General features: G+C 45.2%; 1 protein-coding gene across 1 annotated transcript in view; it reads right to left on the reverse strand.

Moving 5' to 3' along the window:
• The window catches only part of LOC121585340 (F-actin-uncapping protein LRRC16A-like), a 250,051-nt gene that overhangs the window by 83,423 nt on the left and 152,423 nt on the right, over nucleotides 1-14,205 (reverse strand). The window contains exons 13-17 of the mRNA XM_041901721.2: nucleotides 11,650-11,753; nucleotides 9,986-10,063; nucleotides 9,802-9,878; nucleotides 6,461-6,565; nucleotides 3,905-3,974 (exon numbers count right to left, since the gene is read on the reverse strand). Coding sequence (XP_041757655.2) covers nucleotides 3,905-3,974; nucleotides 6,461-6,565; nucleotides 9,802-9,878; nucleotides 9,986-10,063; nucleotides 11,650-11,753 — 434 coding nt within the window. The remainder of the gene's footprint in view (nucleotides 1-3,904; nucleotides 3,975-6,460; nucleotides 6,566-9,801; nucleotides 9,879-9,985; nucleotides 10,064-11,649; nucleotides 11,754-14,205) is intronic.

The raw sequence follows: 14,205 nt of genomic DNA on the forward strand, positions 1-14,205 counted from the left end.
TGTTCCCTTCTCAGGAGAAGGAGCTCTCAGTGCCTTCTGTTCCAGGCCCATATTCGTTCGTTGCCACCGGACCTGGCATCGGGCCAGAAAGGCACTCTTAGAGTTTCGGACCGGTATCAGCTCCAGGCGAGCCGTCGCGGATCCCCGCTCCCACCTACACCATCGGAGATAGGGTCTGGTTGGCCACACGGGATCTTCCTTTACGGACTGAGTCTAGGAAGTTGTTACCGAGTTCATTGGTCCGTTTGTGGTGGAGAAGGTGATCAATCCGGTGGCAGTTCGACTCAAACTCCCGAGGACGCTCAGAGTCCATCCCACCTTTCATGTCTCCTGCCTCAAGCCTGTTTTCCTCAGTCCTCTGTTGCCTCCTCCGCCTCCTCCTCCTCCTCCTCGGATGATCGGAGGCGGTCCTGCCTACACGGTGCGGCGCATCATGGATTCCAGACGGCGGGGCCGGGGTTTCCAGTATCTCGTGGACTGGGAGGGGTATGGTCCTGAGGAGAGGAGTTGGATTCCGCGGCGACAGATCCTAGATGCTGACCTCATCCGTGACTTCTACCGCCTCCATCCTGGCGCTCCGGGGAGTCCGCCCGGTGGCGTTGGCCGGAGGGGGGTACTGTAACGATCCCGGCAGTCTGAGTCGGGTCCTGTCTGTGGACTAGTTTTTCTGCTCGTGATCTCCAGTTTCCCGAGGGTTCTGGAACGCTCCGGGAGCTCTCTTGATTTCCGCACCTGCATCCCATCAGCAATCTGCACACCTGGTCCTGATCATCACCCTTCTTAGGCTCTGGCCTAACATCCATTCCCTGCCGGATCGTTAGCCATGAACAGTAGGTTTACCAGAGTATCAGTCTTAGAGCGTCTAGCGTTAGTTTTGTTGTTTTGCACCTTGTTGGTTTGTTGTTTACTTACCTCCGTTTTGTTCCATCTGCAGTCACTCATCCGGGACCTTCATCCAACCTCTGCCTGGTGGTCGGCGGCTGCCGAGCCATGATGGGATCAACCACTGCACCCCCAACAACTAATCAACGCCGCCCGCTCTGTTCCCTGGATTATTCAGCATCACTCTTGAATTTGTAAATAAACACTCACCTTCGTTTCAACTTACCTTGTCCTGGTCTGCTTCTGGGTTCTGGCTTTGTAACTCGTGACACCAAATGCACTCTAGCAAACTTCAGACGGGCCTGGACATGTACTGGCTTAAGCAGGGGGACACGTCTGGCACTGCAGGATTTGAGTCCCTGGCGGCGTAGTGTGTTACTGATGGTAGGCTTTGTTACTTTGGTCCCAGCTCTCTGCAGGTCATTCACTAGGGTGAGATCTTGCGTGGAGCCCCAGATCGAGGGAGATTATCAGTGGTCTTGTATGTCTTCCATTTCCTAATAATTGCTCCCACAGTTGATTTCTTCAAACCAAGCTGCTTACCTATTGCAGATTCAGTCTTCCCAGCCTGGTGCAGGTCTACAATTTTGTTTCTGGTGTCCTTTGACAGCTCTTTGGTCTTGGCCATAGTGGAGTTTGGAGTGTGACTGTTTGAGGTTGTGGACAGGTGTCTTTTATACTGATAACGAGTTCAAACAGGTGCCATTAATACAGGTAACGAGTGGAGGACAGAGGAGCCTCTTAAAGAAGAAGTTACAGGTCTGTGAGAGCCAGAAATCTTGCTTGTTTGTAGGTGACCAAATACTTATTTTCCACCATAATTTGCAAATAAATTCATAAAAAATCCTACAATGTGATTTTCTGGATATTTTTTTCTCAATTTGTCTGTCATAGTTGACGTGTACCAATGATGAAAATTACAGGCCTCTCTCATCTTTTTAAGTGGGAGAACTTGCACAATTGGTGGCTGACTAAATACTTTTTTCCCCCACTGTATAGTACTATAGTGAAGGGGTCATTGATGTATAGTAAATTGATAAAGCAACTAAAACACTTTTCCTCTCTCATTATCCCATGCTGACTAATAAAAAGTTGTCTTTCATATCTATTTCCACAACTGGAAGGCTAAATACATTGTGTTTACATGTCTGGCTAAAGGGCCTAGAAACATCTACATCTCTCAGTGGGATATGAACTGACAATCCTCTGGTAAGAACCCCCGCTGTTTCCTTAGACACCATGCTGTTTCCCCAGACAACCTGCTGTTTCACTAGACACCATGCTGTTTCCCAGACAACCTGCTGTTTTCCTAGACACCATGCTGTTTCCCCAGACAACCTGCTGTTTCCTTAGACACCCTGATGTTTCCCTAGACACCCAGCTGTTTCCTTAGACACCATGCTGTTTCCCCAGACAACCTGCTGTTTCATTAGACACCATGCTGTTTCCCCAGACACCCTGCTGTTTCCTTAGACACCATGCTGTTTCCCTAGACAACCTGCTGTTTTCCTAGACACCATGCTGTTTCCCTATACACCATGCTGTTTCCCTATACACCCTGCTGTTTCCATAGACATCCTACTGATTCCCTAGACACCCAGCTGTTTCCCTAGACACCCTACTGTTTCCCTAGACACCCTGCTGTTACCCTAGACACCCTACTGTTTTCCTAGACACCCTGCTGTTTCCCTAGACACTCTACTGTTTCCCTAGACACCCTACTGTTTCCCTAGACACCCTGCTGTTTCCCTAGACACCCTACTGTTTCCCTAGACACCCTGCTGTTTCCCTAGACACCCTACTGTTTCCCTAGACACCCTACTGTTTCCCTAGACACCCTACTGTTTCCCCAGACAACCTGCTGTTTCCCTAGACACCATGCTGTTTCCCAGACAACCTGCTGTTTCCTTAGACACCCTGATGTTTCCATAGACACCCAGCTGTTTCCTTAGACACCATGCTGTTTCCCCAGACAACCTGCTGTTTCCTTAGACACCATGCTGTTTCCCCAGACACCCTGCTGTTTCCTTAGACACCATGCTGTTTCCCTAGACAACCTGCTGTTTTCCTAGACACCATGCTGTTTCCCTATACACCATGCTGTTTCCCTATACACCCTGCTGTTTCCATAGACATCCTACTGATTCCCTAGACACCCTGCTGTTTCCCTAGACACCCTACTGTTTCCCTAGACACCCTGCTGTTACCCTAGACACCCTACTGTTTCCCTAGACACCCTGCTGTTTCCCTAGACACTCTACTGTTTCCCTAGACACCCTGCTGTTACCCTAGACACCCTACTGTTTCCCTAGACACCCTACTGTTTCTCTAGACACCCTGCTGTTTCCCTAGACACCCTACTGTTTCCCTAGACACCCTACTGTTTCCCTAGACAACCTGATGTTTCCCTAGACACCCTGCTGTTTCCCTAGACACCCTACTGTTTCTCTAGACACCCTGCTGTTTCCCTAGACACCCTACTGTTCCCCTAGACACCCTACTGTTTCCCTAGACAACCTGATGTTTCCCTAGACACCCTGCTGTTTCCCTAGACACCCTACTGTTTCTCTAGACACCCCGCTGTTTCCCTAGACACCCTACTGTTTCCCTAGACACCCTACTGTTTCCCTAGACACCCTACTGTTTCCCTAGACACCATGCTGTTTTCCTCGACACCCTGCTGTTTCCCTATACACCATGCTGTTTCCCTAGACACCATGATGTTTCCCTATACACCATGCTGTTTCCCTATACACCATGCTGTTTCCCTAGACACCCTGCTGTTTCCCTAGACACCCTGATGTTTCCCTAGACACCCTGATGTTTCGCCAGACACCCACACAGACTCACACACACCACACACACACACACACATATACGGAATGCTTACATCTTTGTAATATGATGTTTGTAATGCTGTTGTAATCCCCAGAGCATATTTCAATAATCTTCATTCTTTGAGAAAACAGAGTAATTATACAGATCTGTGAGAAGGGGGAGGGAATTTTCTCTCTGTTCTTACCTCACAGCAGCTGAGGTCTAAAGACACTTCCTTTATGTTGGGGTTACTGGCCAGACCCAGCAGAAGAGCTCTGCAAGGAAGACAACAATATTGTTTAATACATTTTAGACTCACTATTGGTTAGCTTTATTATAGAGACTAACAATGATGAATCCAGTCTATCTTATGGGATGAAGAATCCAGTCTAGTTTATGGGATGAAGAATACAGTCTAGTTTATGGAATGAAGAATACAGTCTATTTTATGGGATGAAGAATACAATCTTGTTTATGGGATGAAGAATACAGTCTAGATTATGGAATGAAGAATACAGTCTAGTTTATGGGATGCTGAGAGAGCGAGATATACACTGAGTGTACAAAACATTAGGAACACCTATGATCCCGCATTCGTGATTGAAAATCCACTTCAATCAGTGTAGATGAAGGGGAGGAGACAGGTTAAAGAATGATTTTTAAGCCTTGAGACAATTGAGACATGGATTGTGTATGTTTGTGAATGGGCAAGATAAAATATTTAAGTGCCTTTGAACGGGGTATGGTAGTAGGTGCCAGGCGCACCGGTTTGAGTGGGTCAAGAACTGCAATGCTGCTGGGTTTTTCACGCTCAACAGTTTCCTGTGTGTATCAAGAACGGTCCACCCCCCAAAGGACATCCAGCCAACTTGACACGACTGTGGGAAGCATTAGAGTCAACATGGGCCAGCATCCCCGTGGAACACTTTCGACACCTTGTAATCCATGCCCCGACGAATTGAGGCTGTTCTGAGGGCAAATGGGGGATGAAACTCAATATTAAGAAGGTGTTCCTAATGTTTTGTACACTCAGTGTAGATCTATTTCCTATTATGAAAACAATGCATATTGGAGGGAAGCATAAGAGAGAGAAGAGAGAGAGACAGACAGAGAGAGAGAAAGCAGAGAGAGAGAGAGAGAGAGAGAGAGAGAGAGAGAGAGAGAGAGAGAGAGATGAGAGAGACAAAGGGAGAGAGAAGGTGAGAAGGAGCGATAGAAGAGAGAGAGAGAGAGAGAGAGAAAGTTGAGACAGAGAGGGGAGAGAGATAGAGCAGAGAGAGATTGAGACAGAGAAGGGGGAGAGAGAGAGCAGAGAGAGATTGAGACAGAGGGGGGATAGAGAGAGCAGAGAGAGATTGAGACAGAGAAGGGAGAGAGAGAGAGAGCAGAGAGAGAGATTGAGACAGAGAGGGGGGAGAGAGATATTGAGACAGAGAGGGGGGAGAGAGAGCAGAGAGAGATTGAGACAGAGAGGGGGGAGAGAGAGAGCAGAGAGAGATTGAGACAGAGAAGGGAGAGAGCAGAGAGATATTGACAGAGAAGGGGGAGAGAGAGCAGAGAGAGATTGAGACAGAGAAGAGGAGAGAGAGAGCAGAGAGAGATTGAGACAGAGAATGGGGAGAGAGAGCAGAGAGAGATTGAGACAGAGAAGGGAGTGAGAGAGCAGAGAGAGTGCAAGTGAAAGAAAAAAGAGAGAGACAGAGGGAGAGAGGGAGAGAGAGACAGAGGGAGAGACATAGGGAGAGAGAGACAGAGGGAGAGAGAGACAGAGTTAGAGACAGAGGGAGAGAGAGACATAGTTAGAGACAGAGGGAGAGAGAGACAGAGGGAGAGACAGAGGGAGAGAGAGACAGAGGGAGAGACAGAGACAGAGGGAGACAGAGGGAGAGACAGAGACAGAGGGAGACAGAGGGAGAGAGAGGGAGAGAGAGACAGGGGAGAGACAGAGGGAGAGCGAGACAGAGGGAGAGAGAGACAGAGGGAGAGAGAGAGGGAAGAAAGACAGAGGGAGAGAGAGACAGAGGGAGAGAGAGACAGAGAGAGAGAGAGAGACCGAGGGAGATACAGAGGGAGAGAGAGACAGAGGGAGAGAGAGACAGAGGGAGAGACAGAGGGAGAGAGAGACAGAGGGAGAGACAGAGGGAGAGAGAGACAGAGGGAGAGATAAAGGGAGAGAGAGACAGAGGGAGAGAGAGACAGAGGGAGAGATAAAGGGAGAGAGAGACAGAGAGAGAGAGGGAGAGAGAGACCGAGGGAGAGACAGAGGGAGAGAGAGACAGAGGGAGAGACAGAGGGAGAGACAGAGAGAGAGACAGAGGGAGAGAGAGAGAGGGAGACAGAGGGAGAGAAAGACAGAGGGAGAGAGCGACAGAGGGAGAGAAAGACAGAGGGAGAGAGAGACAGAGGGAGAGAGAGACAGAGGGAGAGAGAGACAGAGGGAGAGAGAGACAGAGGGAGAGAGAGACAGAGTGAGAGACAGATTGAGAGAGAGACAGAGGGAGAGAGAGACAGAGGGAGAGAGAGACAGATGGAGAGAGAGACAGAGGGAGAGACAGAGGGAGAGACAGAGGGAGAGAGTGGGAGAGAGAGAGAGGGAGACAGAGGAAGAGAGAGACAGAGGGAGAGAGAGACAGAGGGAGAGAAAGACAGAGGGAGAGAGAGACAGAGGGAGAGAGAGACAGAGGGAGAGAGAGACAGAGGGAGAGACAGATTGCGAGAGAGACAGAGGGAGAGACAGAGGGAGCATGGTTAGTTTGCTCACTTCAATGCCTCTGGAGGGAGTTTGGTTCCTGAAAGGTTGATGCAGCTGAGGGCCATGGCGCTGCTAAAGAAGTGCTTGAAGGATGGAGGCACATCTTTGCCTTTCCTGGAGACAAACAGAACCACAGTGACGATAGTAAGCCCACGCAAGAGATGATACCTGAGAGGCCATGGTATAGTAGCCTTGTGAACCACAATTGAACGCTGCTCTCCCGTTTCGTTTCACTTGCACTGAAACAGAATGTGACCTCGCCAAATCAGGATGTGTTGAATGAGGCTAATAGTAGAGTATACAGTGAATATTGTCACAGTTTGGTTTTCGCCAGGCATTACTGGAACCATGTCGTCCAAAAAGTTATACTTTTGAATCATCTGTCCATAGAACGTTCTTCCAAGAGTCTTGATGATCATCCAGGTGCTTTTTGGCAAACTTGAGTCAACTTTTTGGACGAGATGGGTCCCATTATGCCTGGCGAAAACCAAACACTGCATTCCACAGTAAGAACATACCAAAGGTCAAGCATGGTGGTGGTGGTGTGATGGTTTGGGGATGCTTTGCTGCCTCAGGACCTGGACGACTTGCCTTAATAGAAGGAACCATGAATTCTTCTCTGTATCAGAGAATTCTACAGGAGAATGTCAGACCATCCGTCTGTGAGCTGAAGCTGAAGTGCAGCTGGGTCATGCAGCAAGACAATGATCCAAAACACACAATCAAGTCTACATGAAAATAGCTAAAAAGCAACAAATTGGAAGTTTTGGAATGGCCTAGTCAAAGTCCAGACCTAATCCCAATTGAGATGTTGTGACAGGACTTGAAACGAGCAGTTCATACTTGAAAACCCACACGTCACTGAGTTAAAGCAGTTCTGCATGGAAGAGTGGGCCAAAATTCCTCCACAGCGACGTGAGAGACTGATCAACAACTACAGGAAGCATTTGGTTGGAGTCATTGCAGCTAAAGGTGGCACAATCAGTTATTGAGTGTAAGGGGGCAATTACTTTTTCACACAGGGGAATTCGGTGTTGCATAACTTTGTTTATGAAATAAATGAAATAAATATGTAATTGTTGTGTTATTTGTTCACTTATGTTCCCTTTATCTAATATTAGGTTTTGGTTGAAGATCTGATAACATTCAGTATCACAAATATGCAAAAGTAGAGAAAATTAGAAAGGGGGCAAATACTTTTTCATAGCACTGTAGATGTTCTGGGCTCTGAGGGGTTTAGCTCAGGGAAACACAGCTGGGAGATGGAGGTGGGGTGTCACGCCCTGACATAGAGTTCGCTAGTTGGTTTGGTCAGGGTTTGGTTCTATGTAATGTGAATATCTATGTTTTGTAGATCTATGTTGGCAGGTGTGGTTCCCAATCAGAAGCAGCTGTCAATCGTTGTCTCTGATTGGGGATCATACTTAGGTAGCCATTTTGCCTACCTATGTTGTGGGATCTTGACTCTTGTTTGTGTGTAGCCATTGTGAGCGTCACGTTGCGTTTGTTGTTTTGTTGTGTGTTTACTTAGTTAATAAACATGTATGCATTCCACGCTGCACCTTGGTCCAATCCTGTACTCAACGAACGTGACATGTGGGACTACCGTCGGTGGAATCTGGGCGTGGCTAAAGAGTCCCTTGACAGGAAGGGGAATGGGTGTGCATCACCAGAGGATGGAATCTGGTGTTTATTGCTGGAGAGTGGTAAATATAAAGGAGGAGGAGGTGACGTCAACACTCTGAAGAGGACACCCCAGAGGATCAGAGTGCAGCTGGACTACGACAGGGGGGAGGTGTCCTTCTACGACCACAAAGACATGACACTCATCTACATTTATAAAGACACATTTACATGCTCACTAACAGTGATGTAAACAAATTTGTGCAAAACATTTGAGAGAAATAAGCTTTTTGTGCATATGGAATCTTTTATTTCAGCTCATGAAAAATGGGACCAACTACATGTTGCGTTTATATTTTTGTTCAGTATATAACATTATATGGGGAAATGTTATCATAAATAGCTGAATTATTTTCATGTGGTAGTTATCAACGTTTTGGTTAGCTAGTTAGCTTGCTGGCTGCAGCACCAATGGCTGCAGCCAGAGTAGCTAGCTAGATAGTTGACTTCTTGGGAAACAATATTTCTGCTAAGTTTATTAACTAGGTAACTAGCTAGCTAACATTCATTATACATGTGTTGTGTCATCCAACAAGTCTTATACAACTAAAACATTTAGCTAGCTAGCTACTCTTAGCTGTTTGTATGGCTGCCTCATAACATTGATTGGGAATAAACTGTCTGGGTATAGCTAGCTAACTAGCTAGATCATATCTCATTAGTAATCATTATTGGCATACATGTTTATTTACCAGATATGCAAGTGTCTTCTTACATCATGTCAGTATCATTAGTTTCATTTCTGATCCAGAGAAATTACCCATAAAGCCATGTGTGTAGCTTGTGTTCCTTGCAGTAAGCCATTGTTCTTTACACCCTCAAATGATGTAATCTTTGCATTCTATGGCCAGAAAATGACATCTTCACCAAAAAGTAGAAGTGGCAGCTAAAATCTAGTCAAAGACCAAACATTTGTTGAGGCTTATTTAATGAGCCCTAAATTAGCATTATTATGTGTTATGGTTTTTGAGGAGAACTTTGCCTGTCACATTTAAGACTATGTAATCTAAGACTATCTAATCTAATGTGGTGATGACTGTATGGGCTGAATACAGTAAGAGTTATATATGATCAGGCTGTGTGGTGGAGAGATGATTTGTTAACTTCTGTCTAGATTTAATTTTAGATAGACCTCTCAGTAGTGTTATCCCGGTAATGTCTTGTGCTCTATGATGATTTGATGATGTGAATGGTTGGGTGTGGTGTCTCATTGTGGTGTGGTTATTGTATGTTGTCATGTTGTTGTTGCTGCTGCAGACATGCCCAAAGTAATTGCCCCTCTGGGAATTTATTTGATAATAAAGCAGAAAATGAAATCCTAAAAAACTGTCAGTCAGCTTCTCTAATTAACAGCCATCCACCCTCCTGGTTTGGTCACATTGATACATGAAAACCACCCACAGTCTAGGTAAATATTAATATTTAAATACATTACAATCTGAATACAGCTGTAAAGCAGCAACATGGGGTCTTTGGTAAGAGCCGTACAATAACTAACACTTTGTGACCAACTGGGCAATATGGGGAGATCAAATGAATGAGCTAAATTGGATAATGCTAGGAATAAAATAGATGTATTATGATAAGATAAGATGAGGCAGAGGGTCTGTGGTACTCTGCCTTACCCTACTGGTGGTTGTTATATTATGGGAAGTCGTGGGTCTCACCTATGTGCAAATACACTCTTGGACATGTTGAGGACAGAGAGGTTCTGGACGGAGCCCCTCAGAAGAGCAGAACACACCTGGAATACAGAGGAATTGGTTAGAACAGATATTAGCATTAGCCACTAGCCTTTAGCTATTAAAGGAAAATACATTGCTATGCACACCAGACTATTGTTTCACTCACCAGGTCCAGAGAACAGTCTGTGTTGGACAGGTCCAGAATCATCAGGCTGTTGGGTTGGCCCAGGAAATGGTAGAAATGCTGGTAGAAAAATTGAGAAAAAAGTTTTAGCACTAGCACACGAAGACAGTCTGGTTGGATACATGATGGTCTGATGCTGTCTATAGGTAACAGGTAATACTGTCTGGATAAATGATGGTCTGATGCTGTCTGTAGGTAACAGGTAATAATGTCTGGATAAATGACAGTCTGATGCTGTCTATAGGTAACAGGTAATACTGTCTGGATAAATGACGGTCTGATGCTGTCTATAGGTAACAGGTAATACTGTCTGGATAAATGATGGTCTGATGCTGTCTATAGGTAACAGGTAATACTGTCTGGATAAATGATGGTTTGATGCTGTCTATAGGTAACAGCTAATAATGTCTGGATAAATGATGGTCTGATGCTGTCTGTAGGTAACAGGTAATAATGTCTGGATAAATGACAGTCTGATGCTGTCTATAGGTAACAGGTAATACTGTCTGGATAAATGATGGTCTGATGCTGTCTATATGTAACAGGTAATACTGTCTGGATAAATGACGGTCTGATGCTGTCTATAGGTAACAGGTAATACTGTCTGGATAAATGACGGTCTGATGCTGTCTATAGGTAACAGGTAATACTGTCTGGATAAATGATGGTCTGATGCTGTCTATATGTAACAGGTAATACTGTCTGGATAAATGATGGTCTGATGCTGTCTATAGGTAACAGGTAAAATGTTCTGGATAAATGACGGTCTGATGCTGTCTATAGGTAACAGGTAATACTGTCTGGATAAATGATGGTCTGATGCTGTCTATAGGTAACAGGTAATAATGTCTGGATAAATGATGGTCTGATGCTGTCTATAGGTAACAGGTAATAATGCTTCCTGCCAACGTATAGTGATTTGCTACCGACGGACCATAATTTATCTGAAGGCCATTGTATCTCTTGTCAGGGGTTGTCATGGGTGACCCATCAAGATTGTGATCAACAGCTATACTGAGAGCACTGAGGTCATTATATGTGTGTGTGTGTTCGTGTGTGTGTGTGTGTGTGTGTTTGTGTGTGTGTGTGTGCACGTTTATGGGCATGCATTCCCATGGGAACCCTGAACGAAGCTACATCAGGGGTGACAGTCTCAGAAAGTGAAGGCTTCTAATCCGTCACCCATTAAGCCAATCAGAAGGACGTATCTCCTCTGACACCAAACTTCCCATCAGTCTCTAGTAGCTCACATTGTTTCAGATCTACAAGGTGATCCTACAGAGCCAGGTGACTGATTTAAACCCAGCTGACTACTGCCTCACCACAGAGCCACAGGCATCAATACTAAGCTGTGTAGAGAGGCTAGTGAGCACAATCCATGTGGTGTTATTGATGCTAGCGTTAGTGTGATTTGGACTGCGGTTGTGTTGTGTGTCTCCCTGGCTCTGAGGAGGGGAGATGATGCAATAGGTCTTGGGTGTGTGAAGACTAGATGAGCTGGTTCAGCTGGTTCTCTCCCGTCTTGATTTAAGTCTTGTTTCAATATCTGTGCAAATGAACAAAGTCCTTTCTCCTCTTAACTCTACCCATTATGACTCTGTCATTAATGAAGTGACCAAGACAGATGTGACCATGGTGCCACCTACCGGGATGTCGTCTGCCCGCAGTATGTTCCCTGAGAGGTCCAGGTGGGTGAGGGTGCTAGGGATGGACTGGTTGACAGTCAGTGACTGGGAAAGGCTGTTCACCCCTGGAACAACACACAGATGGGTAGAGGATGGTTAGAGACAGAGAGGTAATGTACAGTAATACAGGGCTGTTGCCCCCTGGGTACAGAACAGGAAAACAGGTTAGAGGACGCTCTAACAGGGGTGGACTTTGCCTTTAATAAAATGAATGCATAGAAAGCAAAAGGTTTACATGTAAAGTGTTAAGTTTATGTTCCTGTGGAAGGTCTAGCGAGTAACACCACCAGGTAACACCACCAGGTATCACCACCAGGTATCACCACCAGGTATCACCACGAGGTATCACTACCAGGTAACACCCCCTGCAGCACATACTGTATACCATTTACATGTTAAAGGTAGAGTCAGCGAAATGACGTTGCACGAGCAGCAACAAAGATATTGCGATGAGCGAGATGCAAGACTTCGCTCTCACACAGTCAAACACAGTATCTGAACATGTGCACGGGTTCGCTTCAAGCTCTTACAATGTGGTAGCCACGGGACCAAAACAGCGGAGAAGTTGAGCCTTGTGCGTCAACGCTCTTAGTTGTTGCAGAAATTCACCCACTATGCTGTTTACTTTGTGCATATACTGTAGGACATGAGCATTGCCAGGGTTATTAGTGGCATTAAGGCCATCGCCTGCTGATTATGACATTTATTTGAACTCTATAAGGTCAATGTCACATCAAACACAGATCTGGGACCAGCCAACTCTATATGGTCAATGTCACATCAAACACAGATCTACCTGGCTATAGAGGGTTAGACAGCCAGTGAGGGATCTCTCTGGCTATAGAGGGTTAGACAGCCAGTGACCAATCTACCTGGCTATAGAGGGTTAGACAGCCAGTGAGGGATCTCTCTGGCTATAGAGGGTTAGACAGCCAGTGACCAATCTACCTGGCTAGAGAGGGTTAGACAGCCAGTGAGGGATCTCTCTGGCTATAGAGGGTTAGACAACCAGTGAGGGACCTCTCTGGCCCAGAATCAAACTCCCATAAGTCAGTGTGAACTCTGAGGAACGGGCCTCTCTCCTGGGAGAACCAATCAATAGACAGATAAATACCAGTTGTTAGGGGGCATTCTAAAGCATGCCCAAACCTGAGGCTGCTAGGACATAAACTAATTTAATTCTAGAGGAAATCTATACATAAAGAAAGAGAGAGAGAGAGAGAGAGAGAGAGAGAGAGAGAGAGAGAGAGAGAGAGAGAGAGAGAGAGAGAGAGAGAGAGAGAGAGAGAGAGAGATGGTTTACTATAGAAACAATATGAGCATCCCTTACTAGCAGGTTTACTATAGAATAGGGATGTCCCCAACTAAAAGAAAATCTTGGTCGACCGAAAGTAATCTGTTCTTTCAACCAATCGATTGGTCAAAATGTTTAAATGTGTATTTTTCCATATATATACACACCCTATGTGTTTTAATAAATTCAACTATATGCTTGTCTGATGCTGTTTGATGAAATAAGACACAAATGATTTAAGAGGGAGCCAGAGATCAAGATAACCAGATGACAAAAATCTTAACATGACTGACCATCCTTCTCCCTCTCCTGCTGGCTTTCGCAGATTCTGCCATTACTCTCCTGAAGTTGCCGGTAATAGGCTACACGAGGAGTCGGCAACCTTTCTCATGTGGAATGCCAATTTATCTTACAATTTCTACCGATCTGCGTTCAAGTTATGGTTTTCATATGCACATTTTTGTGGAACAGTTTCATTTAATTTATAATAACGCCTTCGTATCTCAAAATCATTGTCATGTGGTTAATCAAAATTGTATCCAAATCTAAATGAAAATGATACAAACCTAAAAAGTCAATTATATTGCCATTGCCAACTATGTAAAAATAGCCTGCATAAAGCCAACAAATAAAAACATTGCAGCACGCAGGTAGAAAATATCCTGATAAAAATAAATATCCTATAAATCCCATTGGCTACACATGGTCTGTCTGCAACGAACTTGAAACATTGTATCAACTATCATCTTAGGTCCAGCCTGAAGCTCTAGCGAACTTGCAACATTATATAAAATATTCTGGGCCCTCAGAGCTTCCCGCACCAGTGAGCTCGGGACAGACAGACACAGCTGTAGGCTATTTTGCGCAGGAGATAAGAGCTCATCAGGTAGACCTATTTTATGACGTTTCCACTCGATCAGAGAATGACATTTTTCCCTTTCACGCTGAGTGGTTATCGATAGGGAGAGAGCTGGAAATATTTTTCTAATCCATTGAGGAACTATTGTAATTCTCAATGGATGTGAAACTTTGAGAAGCTCCACAACTCATTAGTGCTTTAAGCCAATCAGAAATACTATCAGATCCCCAAATGGGCACATTTACAGTACCAGTTAAAAGTTTGGACACACCTACTCATTCCAGGGTTTTTCTTTATTTTTACTATTTTCTACATTGTAGAATAGTAGTGAAGACATCAAAACTATGAAATAACACATATGGAA

This window comes from Coregonus clupeaformis, chromosome 17, assembly GCF_020615455.1.
Source record: "Coregonus clupeaformis isolate EN_2021a chromosome 17, ASM2061545v1, whole genome shotgun sequence".
NCBI classification, from domain to species: domain Eukaryota; kingdom Metazoa; phylum Chordata; class Actinopteri; order Salmoniformes; family Salmonidae; genus Coregonus; species Coregonus clupeaformis.